Source organism: Malus domestica, chromosome 13 (genome assembly GCF_042453785.1).
Source record: "Malus domestica chromosome 13, GDT2T_hap1".
In the NCBI taxonomy this organism is placed as follows: domain Eukaryota; kingdom Viridiplantae; phylum Streptophyta; class Magnoliopsida; order Rosales; family Rosaceae; genus Malus; species Malus domestica.
The window spans coordinates 6,850,661-6,875,637 of NC_091673.1; the positions used below are offsets into that span (position 1 = coordinate 6,850,661).

Below are 24,977 nucleotides of genomic sequence, written 5' to 3' on the forward strand. Positions count from 1 at the left end.
ATTAAAACTTGACCACAGACAATGAGGTGCCCCGTGGAATAGACACAAGTATTATCCAAATAAAAAAATATTCACAGATAAGGTACAACTTCTTCCTTCCAATGTAATTTTCTACCCTAAGACTAATTGGGCATGTTCTGTCCAAAATTATACGAGCCCTTATGTTTTTAACCAAACAAGGGATATCCTAGAACACCAAAAGAAATGAGGCAAGGACAAGGGGCACCAAACAACCCGTTAGTTTCAAAAGGAAACCTTAGGGTTTAGCCAAGAGAATCCATTGAGAGAGTACCCAGTTGCTCTCAGCAAGGTGGGCAAACTTTTAATTAATCCGGTACCAATAATTGGAATATAGGTTGAGATATTTAAGTTCAATATCAGTTAGGGGAGAGAGATATTTCCTAGCATGGTGAACTGTTCAGGACCGACCTAGTTATATAGCTAATCAAGTAATTAACTCTATAGAAGGCAGTTAATGATTTTGTTAATTCAATCTTTAGAGTCAGATTATTGCACATCCACAACAGTGTGTAACAGTACAAGGTTGTTTTTGTACAATAAATGAGAAAATAAACTTTTTATTTATTTATCAAATGATACACTATAGAATTAAAAATAAAGTAAGAATTTTAATCAGGAAAAATGATAGAATTAAAATAAAGAAAGTGAACTATTATTGACATTTCAAAAATTCTAATTGTTCACTTGTCACAACTCACAAATATATTTTTCTTTATAAATAAAAAAATTTGGAGTGCACAATAAAAAATTTAAAATACTAGTAATAATTTTCTCAAGAAATAACTTTTATAAGTTTTTTTTACAGACATTTTCTAAAAGTTAATGTGTTCTAAACTTTTCGGATAGCTCGAAGAGCTTAAGGCCATCTCCAACCGAAGGGTCTAGAGGGCCAACTAGGCCAAATGGCTCATAGGCCCCATGGGACATAAAAGGACCAACCGACTGGCCCAACCCAGCCAGCCAGCCCCAGGACGGGCCACAAATTTGAATGCAACGGCTAGCTGACGTCAGCTAACCGTTATATTTGAATTTTTTTTTACAAATTTTTGTTCTTATAAATTCCTAAGCCATTAAACAACATTAAGTAACATGAAACAACATTAAACAATGTTAAACAACATTAAATAACATTAAACAACATAAAAATTATACAACATAATAAAAACATTTAACAACATGAAACTTAAACAATATTTTTTAAAATATTTAACGACATAAAACTTAAAACACTTACTCCATGCTTCTTTTTAAATTTAATTTGTAGTTTTTAAATTTAATTAATAAATTATGTTTGGCCTTATGACCCTTGGGCCTTTGGTTGGAGATGGTTTTTTGTCACATGGCTATGTTTGGCCTTATAGCCCTTTGGCTCTCGGTTTGAGATGATAAGAAATATAGTCTTGCACTGTTAAGCCACGTCAACATTTTATATTCTTATTATTTTTTGTCTTATTATCTTTATAAAAAAATTAATATAAAATATTAATATGATTTAACCGTGAACGTACAAATAGAATGGAATGAAAATGATACCTTAACAGGAGGGTAGACATTCTGCCTATAAGATTATCACTCTTTAAATTCATATACGCTTTTGATCATCTGAACATGTTATCTCATGCAATGCTAATAAATGTCTGAGATTTTATCCAAAATACTGGTAGCTCCCTGTTTTAGACGGTCACTTCAGGGTACGTGACTAAAATATTATAAACCCTAGCTAGCATACATATATTGCCTCATGAACACCGACACAACAGAAAATAATATTAGCAGTAGTACACGAGAGAGAGAGAGAGAGAGAGAGGTTTCAGAGAGCGAGTAAATGACGGTGAAGAGTATTTCCTAACCAGAAAAGAAGAGGAGCAGCAAAGATTTTAACGACAAGGAGATCGAAGGCTGTCAGTCAGAAGGGGCAATAGAATCAATGCAAAGTAATTTGGGCAGCTTTTTTTCTTTTTGTTTGCAGTTGGATGATGGGAAATGAGAAGGCCATAGACTTTATCACCTTTTTCTTCTTCCATATATTATCGAATCTTAAAATGTTACCACAATAATGTTTTATAAATTGAACTTCTCAAGAATCAAGATTTTGTTGGTTGGAGTTGGGAGTTGGGGTGGACTTGGAGTGGTAAGGAATGTCTTCAAATTCATTTCATTAAAGGATAATGTTAAGAAAATTAAAATTATAAATAAAATTTACAAATTCAATGATGTATCGTTAATAAGAATGAGCATTTTCATTAACGCTCAAGTAATAATTCAATCATCAACTTTCATGTCATTTAATTTACAAAATTTTGTCTACAAATTTAGCTTCCTTAACATTACTCTTCACCAAATATATCATCCTCCCATTCTTTACTTCTTTTAATTATTTACTCAAAAAAACTTTTACTGCTTAGCTTGTTCTCGAGAAAATGTTTAATGATTTTCATTAGATATAGATGAGCAAATACGTGAGAAAAATGAGGATATACAAGAAAATGTATAAAAAAATGTACACAAAATGAAACCTAAAATCTGAAAAATATTTGTGATTTATAAAACGAACTTTATCTTTTAAAAATGAATGAACAATGAGATTTAGGCAACACTACGAAAGACCTTTCTGTATGTGTGATCTAGCTAGAATGTTTTGTTGTTGGATGGAATTCTACATCACATCTCTTGATGAGCAGTCTTGAAGGTGGGGTGCGGGAGGCCGTTAACATGAACACGAACATCAAAACATGAAAAATATTACATCAATTCCAAGAGCTTCGAACCATAGAAAACACAACCACCAATACCCACCTGCCCTGCTCTCCAGAAAAAGGACAAAAAAGAAGAAGGGAGAGACAGTTTATGCCCCTGAGAATAAATAATGAAGTGAATAATTAATGACATAGGCTACAGCTTTTAACGGTTCTCCACTGTTGGGAGCACTGGGTACGCCTGTATCAGAAGGAACACGAAGGGAAAAGCGCAGGGGATCCGAGCACGGCACAGCACAGCACAGTACCATTCTGTGATCATCTCATGGCTTTCCTTAAAAATCAGCTGGGTTAAGGGTTCGTATTACAGGCTACAGCAAGCAAAACTGTGCATGCATGCATATCCCCCATCCAATTCCTTTTTCGCAGATATTGCTTTTTTACGTGTTTTACTACCGAGACTCCTCCAAGTCCACTCTATTAGGCCATCTCTAACTGAGGGTTGGCCAGATGACTCGTTTTAGCCCTCTGACCCTTCAAGATTCTCCAAGATATTAATATTTTAATGAACAGTACAAGCCCATATTGGCCTCCGTCTCCAACCGAGGGTCAAAGGGCCAGAGGGCTCGTTTTAGCCTTGTCACAAAAAACCGTCTCCAACCGAGGGCCAAAGGGTCATAGGGCCAAACATAATTTATTATTTAAAAACTACAATTTAAATTCAAATATAAGGGCCAAGTGACGTCAACATGATGTCAGCTAGCCGTTGGTAGCTGACATCATGCTGACGTTAGCTAGCCGTTGGATTTGAATTTTTTTTTGCTATAAATAGGGTGGATATTGGGCTATAATTCACACAACTTTAAATTCAATCTATTTCAATTCAATCTCTCGCAATTCAATCTCTTTCAATTCAAGTTTGCAATGAATTCCATCTTTGGATCTTCATCCAATTCCAAATTGGAAGCAAAATGGGCGCAAATGAGACGAGAAGATGAGGAGTCTGATGAAGAAGTTCATGTAAAGCGCAACAAACAAAACATGGCAGCAGCCATGGCTGCGACCATGGTGTGTCAGCCAACTGAGGAACAACCTCAATGGGGTGGCTCTGTTGCTGGTCGCTCTTACAAACCACGAAACAGAGCGATGGCGCATGCCAATCTGATGAACAACTACTTCAACCCCAACTCGGTGTATACAGAAGAGGATTTCAGACGTCGCTTCCGGATGAGGTGTCATGTCTTCAAGCGTTTACTTCGTGATGTCCAACAAATCAATCCATACTTTCGACAGAAGCGGGACAAAGCAGGCTGCCCTGGTTTCTCACCTCATCAGAAGGTTACTGTTGCACTCCGAATGATGGCATATGGCTCCTCAGCTGATTCGATGGATGAAACCCATGGTATGTCTGAGTTTACATGCCTTAATACTCTTGAAGAATTTTGTAACACAATTGTTCAGGTTTACAAAGACGAGTACCTCCGAGAGCCAAATCAAGAAGATCTGAATCGGCTCATTCACAAAGCTGAAGACAGTGGGTTTCCGGGCATGATAGGGTCATTAGACTGCATGCATTGGGATTGGAAGAACTGTCCCACTGGATGGCAAGGAGGCTTTAGCGGAAGGTCGAGAAAGCCAACTGTTGTGTTAGAGGCAGTTGCCTCATATGACACATGAATCTGGCATGCTTTCTTTGGAGTCCCTGGATCCCAAAATGACATTACAGTTCTTGGGCGTTCACCCTTCTTCAATAACTTGACGGAAGGTAAAGCACCTCAACTTGACTACTACATCAACGGCCGTGAATACAATATGGGGTATTACTTGGCAGATGACATCTACCCAAAGTGGGCGACACTTGTCCAAGCAACTCCAAAACCTAGGAATGATGCAGAAAAGTTGTTTACCTTACACCAAGAGGCATACCGGAAAGATGTTGAGATAGCTTTCGGTATTCTACAAGCACGGTGGAAGATTATCAGCGAACCGGCAAGAGGGTGGAGTCGAGAAAATTTGAACTCCATCATGATGTCTTGCATCATATTACACAATATGATAGTGGAGGATGAGCGAGATGGGTATATTGATGGAGAGTCTGATGATGACCAAGAAGATCCAAATAGGTCAAGAAGGGCTCTAGCAAAAATATATGATGGGCCTAATTTGCCTTTCAATCCAAGAACTGGTAATATCTCTATAAATGAGTATATGAGGCGCTATAGAATGATACGTTCTCGTGCCACAAATAAGTACTTACAACAGGATCTTGTTGCACATCTTTGGGCCAAAAGAAGCATGGAGTAGGCTTTTAAGTTTTATGTTGTTAAATGTTTTTAAAAATGTTGTTTAACTTTCATGTTGTTAAATGTTTTTTTATGTTGTATAATTTGTATGTTGGTTAATGTTATTTAATGTTGTTTCATATTGTTTAATGTTGTTTCATGTTACTTAATTTAATTTAATGTTGTATAAATGGTCTAGGAAGTTATAGGAAAAAAATAGAATTGAAAAAAAATATGAAACAAATTTTGTGAAATAGAAGTTATAGGAAAAAAAAAAGAATTTAAAAAAATATGAAACAAATTTTGTAAAATAGAAGTTATATGAAAAAAAATATGAATCAAATTTTGTAAAATAGAAGTTATAGGAAAAAAATAGAATTTAAAAAAAAATTGAAACAAATTTTGTGAAATAAAAGTTATAGGAAAAAAATGGAATTTAAAAAAAAATATGAAACAAATTTTGTAAAATAGAAGTTATAGGAAAAAAAAATATGAAACAAATTTTGTAAAATAGAAGTTATAGGAAAAAAAATAGAATTAAAAAAAAAATTGAAACAAATTTTGTAAAATAGAATTGAAACAAAATATGAAACAAAATTTGATTCATATGAAAAGGCAAAAAAAAGGGAAAAAAAGAAGTTTAAATTCATAAAAAAAAAAAAGTTAATACAACGGCTACTAGCCGTTATATTAAAAAAAATTCAAACTATTAGTGTCGGTTATAACCGACACTAATAGTAATTAAAAATAAAAATTTTGCTTTTGAATAACTATTAATGTCGGTTATAATCGACAGTATTAAAAAATTCTTCTTTAATGCTGTCGGTTAATAGGAAAACATTAAAAAAAAAAAAATAGCCAGCCCTCCAGCCATCTCTGATCCCGTGGGGCCCTCTCAGATTCCAGAGCCCTCTGGCCTACCCCTCGGTTGGAGACGGTTTTAGGGCTATTTTCGGCCCTCTGGCCCTCTGGACCCTTCGGCTAGAGATGACCTTATATCTTCTGCTCCTTGCTTTTGGTGATGTTACTTTGCGAATGCCATTAACATTATCATTTTATATTACCAAACTCTCATTCAGTAATATTCTGTCACTACTTTTCTTTGGTCGCCATCTTTCAGCCATACTTTGGTTTGGATGCAATTCAATTTACTCAAGATATAGCAACAGATACGAAACTGGTAAAAGTACCATTAACCCTACAAATTTAAACCAAAACCTAGCTAGCAGCAAATGCATACAATAAAAGGAAAATTAATGAAAAGAGCTTGAAAACTCTAAGTTTTAATGATAATGACAAAATAAAGGGTAAAGTGAATAGAACCAGATTTGACTTTTTAGTGTAAAAATGTAATTTTTCGTTAAAGTGAACAATACCACGTGCTTTTCGTTAAAACTTCCTACAATAAATTACGACGAAATATCAAAATGAGATTAATCTCCTCGTTTAGGTCAACTTCTTCAATTACACTACACAAAGCTGTGGAGTGTGGACCAACCAATGTATTTTAATCAAACTTCGATAATAAATTTCCCCCTCGTTTTATTAAGCCACTAATACTTCTCTCTTTCTTTAAGAAATTAGGTTTTCGCCTGTTTTTTTTATTTTATTAATTGAAATCTTATTCATTTTCAATTTTTTATCAAATCATTTGATTTTATCCATGTCAATTTCAATAATCTTAAATTTACATGTCAGCATATTTAAATTTTATAATTAAAAGCTGACATGTAAATTTATTATTATTGAAATTATTTAATCATTTCCAAAACGTAACATTTGATATATTTATATTTATGGTTAAATTTTCCATCAAATATTTTTATTTCTAATTTATACTCATTTTTAATTTGCAACTATTTTTTAATTTGTTTCCGCTTTATTTTTAATTTTTATTTGTATCCATATATTTAAATTATTTTTGTGCCTATATTTTTAAAATTTTATTTGTGCCCTTAATTTTTTAAGTTTTATTTTTTATTTTTTGAACAAATGATATTATTTATATTAAGTGGGTGGTGGTGGGCTAAGCCTCATGTGGTTCAATTCGCATTTGACGAGAATCGAGCCTAAGACATATTACTTACAAGTAAAAATAAATACCACTAGACTGTAATGTAAGTGAATTAAGTCTTTTCTTTGTACTAATAATTTTAAATTACCCTAAATTAGGTCGTGGGTACATTTTGTGGGTACGTAACATTTGTTTCCTTTCTCTATTGAGATTGGTAGATTTTTCTTTCCTGAACAAAACTGAGATTGCTATATTCTTTTGACAAGGAGAATGTCTATGTGTGACTACATTTTTTAACATTGAGGCCAATAAATTTTCAGTTATAAAACAATGATGGCTAGCTAGAGACCGTGGGCATCTAAAGCCTCATTTTTTCTTTTACTTGAAACAATATATTGTTAAGTTGTTGCTAGCCACTAATCCTGAAATTCTGCAATTGATTGGGTTGCATCGCAATATAAAAGAGGGATGTGTCCAGACGTCTCGCTTGACAAATCCCATCCCCTCTAGTTCATTTCTTGTCCATTGATGATGGCCCTTGTTCTCATTATACCCATCCCCTCTAGTCCACTTCTTGTCCATTGAAGTTCTCCTTGTCCTCATTAGGCCATCTCCAACCGATGGCTGGCCAGATGGCTCGTTTTAGCCATCTGGCCCTCCAAGATTCTCCAAGATATTAATATTTTAATGAACAGTACAGGGCCATATTTGCCTCCGTCTCCAACCGAGGGCCAGAGGGCCAGAGGGCTCGTTTTAGCCCTGTCAAAAAAAACCGTCTCCAACCGAGGGCCAAAGGGCCATAGGGCCAAACATAATTTATTATTTAAAAACTACAACTTAATTTTATTTAAAAATCATGTTGGTTAGTGTTGTATAATTTTTATGTCGGTTAATGTTATTTAATGTTGTTTCATATTGTTTAATGTTGTTTCATGTTACTTAATTTAATTTAATGTTGTATAATGGCTTAGGAAGTTATAGGAAAAAATTAGAATTTAAAAAAAATATGAAACAAATTTTGTGAAATAGAAGTTATAGGAAAAAATGGAATTTAAAAAAAAAATATGAAACAAATTTTGTAAAATAGAAGTTATATGAAAAAAATATGAACCAAATTTTGTAAAATATAAGTTATAGGAAAAAAATAGAATTAAAAAAAAATTGAAACAAATTTTGTAAAATAGAAGTTATAGGAAGTTATAGAAAAAAAAAGAAAAAAAAAAGGTTTAAATTCATAAAAAAAAAAAAAGGATTTACAACGGCTAGTGGCGCTAGCCGTTGGAAGTTTGAATTCAAAATGTTATTTCTGTCGGTTGTAACCGACAAAAATAATATATATTATATTATTTCTGTCGGTTATAACCGACAGAAATAAGAAACATTAAAAAAAAAAATAGCCAGCCCGGGGCTGGCTGGCTGGCCGAAAGCAGCCAGCCCTCCAGCCCTTCAGCCCTCTCCGATCCCGTGGGGCCCTCCCAGATTCCCGAGCCCTCTGGCCTAGCCCTCGGTTGGAGACGGTTTTAGGGCTATTTTCGGCCCTCTGGCCCTCTGGACCCTTCGGTTGGAGATGGCCTTAGATCTTACTACGAGTCATCTTACCGTCTATTCTCCCTATACCAATCCCATCTCGATCAGCCGCGAAACGGGTTGGTTTTTAAGCTTGCTTTTCACCTCCTCTGAAGGGTTATGGTTAGCCGTTGCCGCCCTAAGCTATTCTGTACTTAACGCTAGGTTTGGTCCCCTTGATGAATTTTCAAAGTTCTTTCGGAAAAAAAAATTGACCAACTCGGTTGGAGATCCATGATTAATCTATTGGAATTTGACTACTGCCTAATTTTACGTCATTGGGTTTTCAATTGATGGCGTACTGTCTCCTAATTACGGTACTAATGCATTCTTAAGTTGCATATCGGATTTGGAGTTTTGTGATTGAACCAATGCTCACAAGTGGTGATTTCTCAGTAACTTTGTCCAAATAATGAAACATGCAATAGAATTTTGTTTATTTATTTACAAATGATAAGTACAAATCAATTAGTAATATGAATAGTAGTTCAACCTCTTATAAGTACATGCAAAGTTTCCCCGTTCATTAATATGGAATTCATTTTCAAAACGCTTTCTCATGTGTGGGGAATTTTCAAACCTAACACGTAGATAACACAAGTAGGGTGACGTGTAACACGTGTGTCAGTTAGGCTTACACGTGGGACAACCTGCTCTAATGTCATGAAGAAAGTTGAGATTCCACCATAAAATTATTTGACAATATGAAAAGTAGCTCAACCTTTTATAAGCACATACAAAGTTTCTCCTTTCATCAATGTATGATTCATTCTTAACACAAATTACATTAAGGAAGATTCAAAACTAATTATAAAGAATGCTAAACACTGTTCTAACTAACTTAAATAAACTAAGGACTCATTTAAAAAATATTTTTAAATGACTAAAAACATTTTTAAATAAAATATTTTTGAAACAAATTTTTAATAATAATGCAAGTTAATCATATAGATTGATGTAACTAGTATTGCAATTAAACACTTGCCAAACAGGCCCAGGTCTAGGGAACTTTTGCTCGTACACACCAGCTGTGCCAATTGAGGTAGATGTAACTAGTATTGCAATTAAACACTTGCCAAACAGGCCCAGGTCTAGGGAACTTTTGTTCGTACACACCAGCTGTGCCAATTGAGGTAGATGTAACTAGTATTGCAATTAAACAGTAATGCAATTAACTTTTCTCTTTAGAGAAATTTTTCGTCATGATCAGAACACGAGTAGTACATCATGTGTTTTTATATAAGTAGTGGAAACTTTTAATATTCAAGTTATTAATTTTTTAACACACATATTCCACCATTTATACAATATCACGTGTTATATCACCCGTATTCTAGTCACATTGGTAAATTTCCCTCTCTTTTAGATAAAGTAACAAACATTTACACTTTTATGAAGATCGATGTAAATGCAAGACTGAAAATTTAACAGACTATCTGATCTAATTGTCCCCTAATTTGATCGATCCACTGTAATTTTCTTCAAATTAATACTTGCACATATATAGCAAAAGTACTTTGAATTCTGTTGCCTACTTATACGACTAGGATTATCTTTTATTCTCTTTCTATCTCATCCTTTTACATTTTCTTATTTTATCTTTTTTTTTGTTATAAAAAATAATATAAGATGTTGACGTGACTTAATCATGACCGTTTAAATAAGAGGGGAGAGAAGGTAAGGAAAAAAAAAAAAGAATCCTACTCCATACTTATATGGCCTAGCTTTTCCTCCTAAAAGGTCCATGGCATTTTATGAAGTATAAATGCAACCATAATCACAAAATATAATAGGTGAAGGACTCCACTAAAATTAGCGAAATAGACCGAAATAATTATTTTCAAATTTTAATTAATAGAAATGATCAATTCTTCAGTATGTAGGCGCTATGTCGTAAATAAATCAATGTTTTATCCACAATGTTAAATTTTTTTTAGCCGAATTCTTTTTAAATAAACAAAAATAAGGTTGCTCTATTTTAGGACATTTTTATCGTTTTAATTTAAAACCATTTATTAAAAAAAAAAAAAAACAGAGAATCAGAGAAGCACCGAATAATATTACTGTTTTAGGCGGCTTTGAAAGAGCAGAATAATATGCATGTGCAGTTTTTTAACTCAATGAGCTGTTTGAATCTTCAACTCGTGTTATAAATCAAGTTCTGCATCCAGTAATTGAATTACTTCCCTGTCATGTACTGTATGTATCTTGAAAAACAAGAATAACTAGCAAGAAATTAAATAAACAATCAAAGAACTGCCTACACTTACTACGTATTTATACTATTCTTCTAGCAAAAGTAGAACCCACTAACACGTGTGAGTCTTATCTTTACTAAAGATATAATATAAATGAATGGTACAAACATGTGATAAAAGTAGCATTTTTGTTGTGTTTAATATCGAGCTTGTTTGCTATTTTATAGATGAGTCTGTCAAAAATGAAACTCTCTACAAACTCTCCGCAACCTTATGTGTTTGATATAGTTTTTCATTAAAGTGAACAGTACCGAAAACTTTTCGTTAAAATTTCCTTTATAATATTAATATGAAAACTAATGCTAAACTACGAAGTGGCATAAAATACATAAAAATCACACTTTTAAAAACCACATTTTATAATATTTCATCATATATGATGAACGAATACGATTTACAAATCCTCGAGATTCTCACAAAAATGATCCGGCGAGGATTTGGATTCTATAAGGACAAGAGGTCAGAAATTATTTTAAATATTTTTATTTAAAATTAAATACAAATAGTACTTGATAAAAACTAATTGCATGATATATAATAAATGAACACGATTTACAGATTCTCATAATCTTCACCAAAAGGATCCGGAGAGGATCCCGTTGGCTCCTTATATACTGAACAAGGATTGCCTGTCCTCCCACTTCTCGTGCCCTCCTATTTGCACGTCAATATTTTACGTTACTATTTATTTTTGTCTTATTATCTTTATAAATAAATATATATATATATATATAATGTTAACATGACTTAACAGTAATCACATAAGACATAAAGGCACGAAAAATAAGAGGACAGACAATCCTTGGCCTTATATACTGTATGATATTGCCTCTTGTAAATCACCAGCAATCATGCCCCACGGGTGCACCAATTGAAAAATCATGGATGCCTTTTCACACGCTAGCTACCAATAGCTGGAGTTGCTCCGAAAAAGAAGCCAACATGTAGCGTGGTAGATAGGTAGTTCTAGTGCTAGTAGAGTACTCATCGTGCCCCTATTGTTCTTTATTAATATAGCGGCTGCATGCCCTGCACCTGCAGTAGTTGACTACTCATTTTTCAAAATTTTTTAATACTCAAAGATGATTTTCACTAAACTAATTACAATTAGCTAACTTCCACTTTAGTAATTAGTTGATAATAATGTTGTCAGACTCATCGCCCATGTGGCTCATGAGAAATGTCAAGGCTGCATGTTGTACGGATGGTATTATCGAAAAAGGGTTGCCTAGAATTTGAAGGGATAGGGTGATGTTACCGAGATCATTTTTTTTTATATCATATTTACAAATAACATGATATAACAATTGATTGTTATATTCTTTCTTAAATTATTAGAAACGATATTTAATAATTAATCATCACATCATTTGATTTACAAAATATGATTTAAAGTGATGTTCTGTATGACCAAAAAGAGAGCAGGGATGAATAATATTGTATGTATTCAAAAGACAGGACAACAAAGGGCAAAGGGCAAGGATGTGGGAACTCGGAACTAAGTAAAGATTTAAGAGGTACGGTCTAGTGATATTCCTCTTCATTTGTAAGTGAGAAATCTTAGATCTGATTTTCACCAAAGACGAATTTGAACCACATTATTACTAGCTCATTGTGAGGCTAAATTCATGCCTCTTTTTAATATAGATAATATCATTTGTTAAAAAAAAAAAAAGTAAAGATTTAAAGGGACATCCCAGGATGGGCAACGAGCTAGTGATCCGGTCCTGTAAACTACGCAAATTAGGCCACGAGGAAAAGGAGCAATTCATGCGTATATAGGTTCCTCAAAGAAACTCGACCACAAATTTTAGGGTTGGTCTGGGTTAAATCAATGCTGACAATATTCAAACATTGAGGAATTTGAATATAGTTGTCCCAAAATGTACCGACTACGAATATAGTTGTTATAAAGTTTGCGAAAGAAGTGGGCCTTCATCCCATAAAAAATATTTTTCTCGAAACCAAGAAACTAAGGAGGATATGAAGTTGGCAAAAGTTTTGTAACGAATTACGTTGTTCAACGACAGCGTAAAAAATAGAAGAAAGGAATACTTTTTGAAAAGTAAGAAAGAGAATAATCCTATTTCACAATACCTTCGCTGAAGAAAGTTGTGGTTTCAAATTCTAGAATCAATTGGTAATAATGGAAATAATACGAGTTTTTTCTTATAATTATGATGTTGAACAATTCTGCACATCCTTATATCCGTGCTTTTATTTAGACGCAGACAAACACAACAAGGTGAGAAACGCTTAAATCTCTCCATCCCATAATTCTTCAACAGACTTGTATGGAGATGATCCATCAGTCGCAACCAAGTCTTCTCTAGGCAGCATCTTCTTCTGTGGGATTTGATTGATCTTCGCAAGATCGTCTTCTGATAGCTCCCAGTCAAACACCTGCAGATTCTGCTTCAACCTCTCCTTGTTGTAGCTCTTCACAGCTAGGGTTGCCCCTATTTGGTATACCCATCTAATGCAAACCTGCCAAAATTTACCAAAAACTCACGAAGTTTCAGTCCATTGATTCACAAAATGTACAACAACAACAACAACAACAACAAAGCCTTTTCCCACTAAGTGGGGTCGGCTATATGAATCCTAGAACGCCATTGCGCTCGGTTTTGTGTCATGTCCTCCGTTAGATCTAAGTACTCTAAGTCTTTTCTTAGAGTCTCTTCCAAAGTTTTCCTAGGTCTTCCTCTACCCCTTCGGCCCTGAACCTCTGTCCCGTAGTCACATCTTCGAACCGGAGCGTCAGTCGGCCTTCTTTGCACATGTCCAAATCACCGGAGCCGATTTTCTCTCATCTTTCCTACAATTTCGGCTACTCCTACTTTACCTCGGATATCCTCATTCCCTATCTTATCCTTTCTCGTGTGCCCACATCCCACAAAGCATCCTCATCTCCGCTACACCCATTTTGTGTACGTGTTGATGCTTCACCGCCCAACATTCTGTGCCATACAACATCGCTGGCCTTATTGCCGTCCTATAAAATTTTCCCTTGAGCTTCAGTGGCCTACGACGGTCACACAACACGCCGGATGCACTCTTACACTTCATCCATCCAGCTCGTATTCTATGGTTGAGATCTCCATCTAATTCTCCGTTCTCTTGCAAGATAGATCCTAGGTAGCGAAAACGGTCGCTTTTTGTGATCTTCGCTAGATTGCTCCGGTCATTAGTGTGGATAAGTATATAAATGGATAGAGATAGGAAAGCAAACACAAGATGTACGTGGTTCACCCAGATTGGCTACGTCCACGGAATAGAAGAGTTCTCATTAATTGTGAAGGGTTTACACAAGTACATGGGTTCAAGCTCTCCTTTAATGAGTACAAGTGAATGATTTAGTACAAATGACATTAGGAAATATTGTGGGAGAATGATCTCGTAATCACGAAACTTCTAAGTATCGGAGTGTGGTGTCGTCTTGACTTGCCTTATCTGTCTCATAGGTAGATGTGGCATCTTCTCTGGAAGTACTCTTCCTCCATCCAGGGGTGGTATCTTTAACTGGTGGAGATGCACAAGGTAATGTATCAATTTCACTTGAAGCTTACTTGTAGTTTCAAGCTTGGTCAAGCGCGATACAAACCATATAGTAGGAGTCCCCCAAGTCGCCGAGCTAGGGGGTCTGCTGAAAGAGGTGACAGACAAGGTAAGCAATCAGAGCTCCGACTGATTGTTCACCTTCTCCCCATCTTGCAGCAGCATGAAGGATAAAGAGAAGAAAAATGAGAAGAGATGATATGAGATACTTTTGCTTTTGAAGAAGTAACTTTCCACAGGCTTATTCTTGAACTGAGCTGGAGGGTTTTCTGGTTTCCTCCAGAGTATAAGGCCAATTGAAGAATTTGAGGGTCAAAACAAGTCCATCAAATCTAGAGTACGTTCCACCCTGCTGATATGGGATACTTTTGCTTTTGACAGAGTAATGGATGTATCGGCACATGTGCTGTTACGCTTGTCTCCACATGCTTCCTTGTATCCTTCGCACTTGCCCTATCTGTTCCTCAAGCAGATGCGGAATCTTCCCTGGAAACATAAGATGTTGAAGATGAGTACTCGAGAGCAATGCCAGGTAAGTAATCAGGTAAGGGGTTCCAGACAGTCAGTTCCTGGCTGGAAGCTTGATTCCAAGTGCTGACTGATTGCTCTCTTTCTCCTTGTCTTGCAGGTAAAAACAAGGCCAAAGGAAAAGACAGGGAAAAAGCATGATATGGGATACTCTTGCTTTTAACCCTGATGATATGAGATATTCTTGCTCTAGTATAGCTTGTTTGCAGAGGTATTATCGGGGGGAAAGAAAGCTGAATATTTCGAAAGGCTTCGTTGGGAGTGCCCTCTCAGATATGATGAAGGGTTGAGCATTTTTGCAGGTCTGCCTGTCCGTTGGGGATGGAGGTCGACATATATAGGAGTCTCCCTAACAACAAGTAGTAATGCTATTCATTTACCCTGCTTGGTCATAGCACGGTAGTGGGAGCTGCCAGTTTCACATGTTTTAACTCTGTCAGAGCACTTTGAAAAAGTGGTCTGTGGTATCTGGCTCTCGAGATTCGGAGAACGATGCCTCTTCGATTTTTGAGAAAGCAATCATGCTGGGGGTCTGGCTCTCGAGATTCGGAGAGCAGTGTCTCTTCGATTTTTGAGGAAGTAATCATGTTGGGAGTCTGGCTCTCGAGATTCGGAGGGCGGTGCCTCTTCGATTTTGGAGCAAGCAATCCTGTTGGGAGTGTTGTCTCGAATGTGAGTAAAGGTTGGGCATGTTTGCTAGTCTACCTTGCCCCGAAGCACAAAGGTTGACACACAGGGACTTTCCAATTATCTAGCAATGGTACTGTTCCTTTACCCTCTCTTCGCTTTTGAGAAAGTAGTCATGTTGGGAGTCTGGCTCTCGAGATTCGAAGGACGATGCCTCTTCGATTTTGGAGCAAGTAATCTTGTTGGGAGTGTTTTCTCGAATGTGAGTAAAGGTTGGGCATGTTTGCTAGTCTACCTTGCCACAAAGCACAGAGGTTGACACACAGGAACTTTCCAATTATCCAGCAATGGTACTGTTCCTTTACCCTTGTGGGTAATAATATGGTAGCTAGACCTTCAAAATTTATGTGTCTAAACTTTGTTAGTGCTGTTTCTTTGCTATTCTTTTACCTTTCTTGGTCAGAGCGATGTAGTGGGAGCTGCAAGCTTCACGTGCTCAACTTTGGCAGAGAACTTTGGCAAAGTTATCTGTGGTACCCATGAGCTATTGTTGCGTGTGGGAAGTGGGTGATTGAACAGTAAGATTCATGTGTTTTCTACTTCACCAGAAGTCTTCGACAGAATGCCCATAATTTCTGCAAAGCTGAGTGTGCGTGTGACAGGTGCTGACAAGGCTAGAATAGTAGGTGCCTATTCGATTTCTGAGATCGGCCCTCGTGGTCTCTGAGCAGCCCAGCTTTTGAGAAAGCGAGCGCCTCTTCGATTGATTCGGAGAACGATGCCTCATCGATTTTTGAGAAAGCAATCATGCTGGGGGTCTGGCTCTCGAAGATTCGGAGAGCAGTGTCTCTTCGATTTTTGAGAAAGTAATCATGTTGGGAGTCTGGCTCTCGAGATTCGGAGGGCGGTGCCTCTTCGATTTTGGAGCAAGCAATCTTGTTGGGAGTGTTTTCTCGAATGTGAGTAAAGGTTGGGCATGTTTGCTAGTCTACCTTGCCACGAAGCACAGAGGTTGACACACAGGGACTTTCCAATTATCCAGCAATGGTACTGTTCCTTTACCCTCTCTTCGATTTTTAAGAAAGTAGTCATGTTGGGAGTCTGGCTCTCGAGATTCGGAGGACGGTGCCTCTTCGATTTTGGAGCAAGCAATCTTATTGGGAGTGTTTTCTCGAATGTGAGTAAAGGTTGGACATGTTTGCTAGTCTACCTTGCCACGAAGCACAGAGGTTGACACACAGGGACTTTCCAATTATCCAGTAGTGGTACTGTTCCTTTACCCTTGTGGGTAATAATATGGTAGCTAGACCTTCAAAATTTATGGGTCTAAACTTTGTTAGTGCTGTTTTTTTGCTATTCTTTTACCCTTCTTGGTCAGAGCGATGTAGTGGGAGCTGCAAGCTTCACGTGCTCAACTTTGGCAGAGAACTTTGGCAAAGTTATCTGTGGTACCCATGAGCTATTGTTGCGTGTGGGAAGTGGGTGATTGAACAGTAAGATTCATGTGTTTTCTACTTCCCCAGAAGTCTTCGACAGAATGCCCATAATTTCCGCAAAGCTGAGTGTGCGTGTGACAGGTGCTGACAAGGCTGGAAAAGTAGGTGCCTCTTCGATTTCTGAGATCGGCCCTCGTGGTCTCTGGGGAGCCCAGCTTTTGAGAAAGCGAGCGGCTCGTCGATTTCTGAGATCGGCCTTCGTGGTCTTTGAGCAGCCCAACTTTTGAGAAAGCAAACGCCTCTTCGATTTCTGAGATCAACCCTCGTGATCTCTAAGCAGCCCAGCTTTTGAGAAAGCAAACGCCTCTTCGATTTCTGAGCAGGCGCCTCTTCGATTTCTGAAGCTCCGTCGAGTGCAGATTTTTATAGGGGCTGGCATTAAGTTCCAAAGCACACTTGAATCTCCACTAGTAGAAGCTTCATTCTTGCACTTCTAAGATCTTGATTTGTCCGACCTCTTCTCTCTTCAACACCTTTGAAAATGTCTGGCCCCTCCGACCGTCGTTTTGACTTGAACCTTGTTGAAGAGGCAGCCCCGCCTTCTCCAGACAACATATGGCGCCCATCCTTCGTCTCCCCTACTGGTCCTCTTACCGTTGGGGATTCCGTGATGAAGAATGATATGACCGCTGCGGTGGTGGCCAGGAACCTTCTCACTCCCAAAGATAACAGACTACTTTCCAAACGGTCTGATGAGTTAGCTGTTAAGGATTCGCTGGCTCTCACTGTTCAGTGTGCAGGTTCTGTGTCTAATATGGCCCAACGCCTATTTGCTCGAACCCGCCAAGTTGAATCATTGGCGGCTGAAGTGATGAGTCTCAAACAGGAGATTAGAGGGCTCAAGCATGAGAATAAACAGTTGCACCGGCTCGCACATGACTATGCTACAAACATGAAGAGGAAGCTTGACCAGATGAAGGAAACTGATGGTCAGGTTTTACTTGATCATCAGAGATTTGTGGGTTTGTTCCAAAGGCATTTATTGCCTTCGTCTTCTGGGGCTGTACCACGTAATGAAGCTCCGAATGATCAACCTCTGATGCCTCCTCCTTCCAGGGTTCTGTCCAGTACTGAGGCTCCAAATGATCCCCCTCCGGTGCCTTCTCTTTCTGGGGCTCTACCGACTGCTGAGACTTCTCCTAAGCAACCTTTGTGAAGGCTCCCTCTTGTGTGTTTATTTTGACTCATGTATATGTACATATTTGTAGCTTATCGGGGATATCAATAAATAAGCTTTCCTTCATTTCAACGTATTGTGTTAAATACACCAAAGCCTTCTTCGCTAAGTTCTTTGAATTTTCTTTTGTTGAAGCTTGTATGTTGAAGCTTTCTGAGTGGAGCATGTAGGTTGGGGTAGTGTTCCCTTAATTTCCCGAGTGAGGAAAACTTCTCGGTTGGAGACTTGGAAAATCCAAGTCACTGAGTGGGATCGGCTATATGAATCTTAGAACGCCATTGTGCTCGATCCTGAGTCATGTCCTTCGTTAGATCCAAGTACTCTAAGTCTTTTCTTAGAGTCTCTTCCAAAGTTTTCCTAGGTCTTCCTCTACCCCTTCGGCCCTGAACCTCTGTCCCATAGTCGCATCTTCTAATCGGAGCGTCAGTAGGCCTTCTTTGCACATGTCCAAACCACCGTAACCGATTTTCTCTCATCTTTCCTTCAATTTCGGCTACTCCTACTTTACCCCGGATATCCTCATTCCTAATCTTATCCTTTCTCGTGTGCCCACACATCCAACGAAGCATCCTCATCTCCGCTACACCCATTTTGTGTACGTGTTGATGCTTCACCGCCCAACATTCTGTGCCATACAGCATCGCCGGCCTTATTGCCGTCCTATAAAATTTTCCCTTGAGCTTCAGTGGCATACGGCGGTCACACAACACGCCGGATGCACTCTTCCACTTCATCCATCCAGCTTGTATTCTGTGGTTGAGATCTCCATCTAATTCTCCGTTCTTTTGCAAGATAGATCCTAGGTAACGAAAACGGTCGCTCTTTGGTATTTCTTGATCTCCGATCCTCACCCCTAACTCGTTTTGGCCTCCATTTGCACTGAACTTGCACTCCATATATTCTGTCTTTGATCGGCTTAGACGAAGACCTTTAGATTCCAACACTTCTCTCCAAAGGTTAAGCTTTGCATTTACCCCTTCCTGAGTTTCATCTATCAACACTATATCGTCTGCGAAAAGCATAGACCAAGGAATATCATCTTGAATATGTCCTGTTAACTCATCCATTACCAACGCAAAAAGGTAAGGACTTAAGGATGAGCCTTGATGTAATCCTACAGTTATGGGAAAGCTTTCGGTTTGTCCTTCATGAGTTCTTACGGCAGTCTTTGCTCCTTCATACATATCCTTTATAGCTTGGATATATGCTACTCGTACTCCTTTCTTCTCTAAAATCCTCCAAAGAATGTCTCTTGGGACCCTATCATACGCTTTTTCCAAATCTATAAAGACCATGTGTAAATCCTTTTTCCCATCTCTATATCTTTCCATCAATCTTCGTAAGAGATAGATTGCCTCCATGGTTGAGCGCCCTGGCATGAACCCGAATTGGTTGTCCGAAACCCGTGTCTCTTGCCTCAATCTATGCTCAATGACTCTCTCCCAGAGCTTCATTGTATGACTCATTAGCTTAATACCCCTATAGTTCATGCAATTTTGTACGTCGCCCTTATTCTTGTAGATAGGCACCAAAGTGCTCGTTCGCCACTCATTTGGCATCTTCTTCGTTTTCAAAATCCTATTGAAAAGGTCAGTGAGCCATGTTATACCTGTCTCTCCCAAAAGTTTCCACACTTCGATTGGTATATTGTCTGGGCCTATTGCTTTTTTATGCTTCATCTTCTTCAAAGCTACAACCACTTCTTCCTTCCGGATTCGACGATAAAAAGAGTAGTTTCTACACTCTTCTGAGTTACTCAACTCCCCTAAAGAAGCACTCATTTCATGTCCTTCATTGAAAAGATTATGAAAATAACCTCTCCATCTGTCTTTAACCGCGTTCTCTGTAGCAAGAACCTTTCCATCCTCATCCTTGATGCACCTCACTTGGTTTAGGTCCCTTGTCTTCTTTTCCCTTGCTCTAGATAGTTTATAGATATCCAACTCTCCTTCTTTGGTATCTAGTCGTTTATACATATCGTCGTAAGCCGCTAACTTAGCTTCTCTGACAGCTTTCTTCGCCTCTTGCTTCGCTTTTCTATACCTTTCACCATTTTCATCGGTCCTCTCCTTGTATAAGGCTTTACAACATTCCTTCTTAGCCTTCACCTTTGTTTGTACCTCCTCATTCCACCACCAAGATTCCTTTGGCAAAGCCCTTGGACTCTCCTAATACCTCTTTTGCTACTTTTCGGATACAACTAGCCATGGAATCCCACATTTGGCTAGCTTCCCCCTCTTTATCCCACACATATTGGGTGATTACCTTCTCTTTGAAAATGACTTGTTTTTCTTCTTTTAGATTCCACCATCTAGTCCTTGGGCACTTCCAAGTCTTGTTCTTTTGTCTTACTCTTTTGATATGTACATCCATCACCAACAAGCGATGTTGATTAGCCACGCTCTCTCCTGGTATAACTTTGCAATCCTTACAAGTTATACGATCCCTTTTCCTCATTAGAAGAAAATCTATTTGTGTTTTTGACGACCCACTCTTGTAGGTGATCACATGTTCTTCTCTCTTCTTAAAGAAGGTGTTGGCTAAGAAGAGATCATATGCCATTGCAAAATCCAAAATAGCTTCCCCATTCTCGTTTCTCTCCCCAAAACCATGACCACCATGAAAACCTCCATAGTTGCCTGTCTCCCTGCCCACGTGTCCATTTAAGTCTCCTCCTATAAATAACTTCTCTGTCTGAGCAATTCCTTGCACCAAGTCTCCAAGATCTTCCCAAAATTTCTCCTTCGAACTCGTATCCAACCCTACTTGAGGTGCGTACGCACTAATCACATTGATAAGTTCTTGTCCTATTACAATCTTGATTGCCATGATTCTATCTCCTACCCTCTTGACATCTACAACATCTTGTACCAAGGTCTTGTCCACGATGATGCCAACACCGTTTCTCGTTCTAACATATAAAAATTAGTAGTGGGTACTACTCCTAATTTTGATTGAGAAATTGTTAATCATGTTTGTATATGCTTATTTTTTCCTACTTCCTAGATATTCCCTTACATAAACTACACAAACCACATGAATTTTGTGCAAACAACCATTAAGTCTTACCCAATCGATACTTAGTGGCGAGGCTAGAAAGTTAGCTCACCAGAGACATGACTAAGTAGTGGTGGATGCAGGCTATCCTCATTGCATCCAAACAATATTGTGCAACGCCAAATTTTATTTTTCAATGTTTTCGATGAGGCATTTCATCGAGCACTTAACCGATCCATACTATCGTGTGCTTAGTGTACATCCCCATTATTTAGTGCTCTTTAATTGTGTCTTTAGGTCAATATTGTTATAGGCCAAACAAAGAGTAAATCAAATATGTATAGGGCTGGGAGCTCAAATTTACAAGACGACTGGAAAAATGAATGGTTAATGAGTCTTTTATTATTTTAAGAAAAAATGACTAACTTTAAACTTTATTAAAAAAATGGTGTCGTTTCGCTAAGAACATATACTTTTTTTCCTTAGTGGTCTTGGATGAGAATCGAGTGAGAGTTGTACTAGAAAAATGTCGATGTTGTTTAGCTTTTATTGCACTCGTCTCTTTCACGAAAAATGAAGTGTATATTTGTTGAACCCAAAAAAAACTGAGAGCCCCCTGGCTCTTCATCAAATTCGCCCCTGCTGGCACCAGTTTAATCACTCAAGTCTAATACTGAGTTGGATTAGGCTCAATGAACGTATACACAGGCATCCAATGCATGTAATTTTTATCTCAAAAGGCATCAATGTTGTTTATACAGTGCCTAACTTGAATATTGTTGTGGTACTTTTCCGGATTAACCCCATTCACATTCATAACTTGTATCTAGCCACACAACCCCGACCCAAAATATCATCAAGAAAAAAAAATGTGACCGAACCTGAGCAACAGTCTTTCCCCGAGCCTCTGCTATATCCTGAAGCACTTTGCTTTCCAAAACATGATTGGTGCCCCAACTGGAACCAATTGCACCCAGAGGAGAGAATGCAGTCACCACTATACCATTGTCTTTGCAGAAGTCTCTCAGCTTCTTCTGTTGCCAGAATGGACTCAACTCAACCTATATTTACACATGCACACACACTAACATATTAAAGACTGAAAAAAGGGGGAAAAAAATCAATTTTCAGACACAAATGAAGCAATACAGTAGGTTGAAAAATGGACTTACTTGATTTACAGAGGGAGGAATGGAAGCAAAAGTGAATAAATTTTCAATCTTTTTGCTAGAGAAGTTGCTGACTCCAATGGATTTGGTGAGGCCAAGTCTTTGAGATTCTTCCATGGCTGCCCACACACCTTTGAAGTCCATAGGCATAAGGTCAACTAATTGGAGCACCAATTCTCCTGGCTTGGCACTGATAGGCCAGTGAATCAGATACAAGTCAAGGTACTCCAATTGAAGATTCCTGCACATTATCATACAATCAAATCATCACCTAATAAACTCCATTTCGTCCAAGTGATGTTTTGAGAAGAAATTATTGTGTTCGAGAGTTAAACTAGGTGGACTGATCAACCTACTAACAAATGAACGAGTCTTTCTATTGAGAAATACTTTAGGGCAACATGCCCCTTCTCTCGCAAAAACACACACGCCTTTTTAGTTAATTCGACTTCACGCGACAATTGAAGAAGGTTTAGGTTCCAATATAAAATCAATTGACAATATGAAAATTAGTTCAATCTCTTATAAAATCAATTGTTCCTCACCAATGTGGGACTTTGTCCTCACATTCTCACACTCTTTCACATGTGGTGAATTTTCAAGCCTAACATATGGACAATACAATCGGGGTAACGTGGAGCACGTGTGGCCATTGAGCTTCACACATAGGCCAACCTGTTCAGATGAATGAAGAAATTGAGGTTCTACTATAAAACCAATTAGTAATATGGTAGTAGCTCAATCTCTTGTAAACCCTTACATGATTTAGTCTATCACCGATGTAGGACTTTGTCACTTTCTCACAACTCCTTATTGCAGAGTCCTAAAAATCTAACATCTCTAGTCTATTTTCGGGAGGCACTTGGTCCAAGTACAAACTTTAGTGCAAGGGTTCCAAAATTCGACTGTTGGACACAAAAAATTTACCTACACATGGAATGCTACCGTTACATTATTTAAAATCAATTATACTCAACAATGCATTTTAACTTTCATTCGAAACAGTATATAATTAGTTTGAGATACTGTCGCAATCAGATATAGATAAGTAGTGATTTTCCATTACTACTTAGTACTTACTGAAGTGATTTCTTGATAGCAGGAATGACATGATCAGGGTGAGCATCATTGCACCACAGCTTTGAAGTGATGAAGAGCTGGTCTCTGGAATCAACAAGGCCAAGCTTGAGAGCTTCCTTAATGGCTTCGCCCAGAGTCTGCTCGGAGCCATATATCGAAGCCGTATCAAAATGCCTGTAGCCGAGCTTGATGGCCTCAACCACTGCCATTTTCAACGTGTCAGGCTGTAAGTTGTCGGCCGCCGTGCCGAAGGCGAGCACGGGCATGCTTTTGGGGCCGGCGGAGGAGTCGAGCACCACTTCCGGGATTTGGGTTGCTGCCGCCATCTTTGAAAACTCGAGTATTGAATTGAAGTTTGCTTTTTTTATTTTTAGTTCCAGGTGAAGTTTGCTTTTAAACCACAAGATTTTCTGGTATTTTTGGGTCTGCAATCGTCATCGATTATGTAACTCTCGAACTCCCTTATTAATGCTTCATTACAAAACTGAATCGTCAACGATTATATAACTCTCAAAGGCTAACCAAATTCCATTTGACTACTTTTTTTAATGTTGACGGTCGTTTTAGACCCTTAATATATAGGGTTATTACACAAACATCCCTTAAAATTTATCGAATTTTCACAAAACATCCTTACGTTTAAGACATTACATAACACCCCCTCCAGTTTAATTCGTTTTCATATAACCCCTTAAGTAAAAAATTAGCTTAGAAATACCCTTATTAATTACTTGAATTGAAACTAATAAAAAAAATTAATTATATAAAAAAAATTATAAAACATTAAACATCTAAAAAACAAGAAGAAGACCATGTGGACAAAACAAATTAAGAAAAAAACTTAATTATTACTTGGAAATAATCTAAATAATCTATTAATAAAACCGTACTTGTCAATCAAAACTCCATAAAATTACCATTCTAACCCTCTTATCAAGATTGAACAAAAAAACATGAACAATTTAGTAATTACACCCAACATAAATTTTGTTGTTTTTTACACCAACCTCACAACCATGTAAACATAACATACCATATTTACAAAATAAAAATAAAAAACCCCACTTCTTTCCTCCTCTTCCTCCCTCTGCATTCCCCACGTTCTTCCACCCTCTCCTTTTATTTTCATTCTTCTTTTGCTTTTTTTGAATGTCATCCCGCTCAATAATGATAAGTTGTAGTAAAATAAAAAGCAAATTTAGTTGCAGACGCAGAGGGTGTGGGGTGATTGCTAGTATTTTATTAAAACAAGAAGTTGTTCATCTTCTTCTTTCCCTCCCACCCGATTGAGCAACCGCCTCCATCTCCATATCCTCATTCTTCCTCCATCACCACCACCCATTCAAACTTTCAACAAACCAAAAAACTATCTCTGTCTTATAAAATAATAATTTGGTAATCAAAATCAAATCCCTACTATTTGGTTCCGCACTAAACTAGGAAGAAGAAATCATAGAAGCAACGGAGAAGGATTTGTGGAAGCGGGGGAAGTTGGGGGATTGGATGAC

The 24,977-nt window shown here is 37.7% G+C and overlaps 1 protein-coding gene across 1 annotated transcript; it reads right to left on the minus strand.

The window, feature by feature from the left end:
• Nucleotides 1-12,978: 12,978 nt before the first annotated feature.
• Nucleotides 12,979-23,939, minus strand: LOC103452031 (non-functional NADPH-dependent codeinone reductase 2-like). Its single transcript, XM_008391502.4, has 4 exons — nucleotides 23,470-23,939; nucleotides 22,393-22,630; nucleotides 22,102-22,281; nucleotides 12,979-13,324 (listed from the first exon to the last, which is right to left on the minus strand). The coding sequence occupies exons 1-4, from the start codon at nucleotides 23,793-23,795 to the stop codon at nucleotides 13,094-13,096; spliced, it is 975 nt and encodes a 324-aa protein (XP_008389724.2). The 5' UTR covers nucleotides 23,796-23,939; the 3' UTR covers nucleotides 12,979-13,093.
• Between the last annotated feature and the right edge of the window lie 1,038 nt (nucleotides 23,940-24,977).

Excerpts from the sequence above, each read along its gene's own strand:
- LOC103452031 (XM_008391502.4), bottom strand. The coding sequence starts at position 23,795 with ATGGCGGCAGCAACCCAAATCCCGGAAGTGGTGCTCGACTCCTCCGCC. Across the intron at positions 22,631-23,469 it reads GCTATCAAGAAATCACTTCA|GAATCTTCAATTGGAGTACC; the intron begins GTAAGTACTAAG and ends GATAATGTGCAG. Across the intron at positions 13,325-22,101 it reads GGGGAAAGACTGTTGCTCAG|GTTTGCATTAGATGGGTATA; the intron begins GTTCGGTCACAT and ends AAATTTTGGCAG.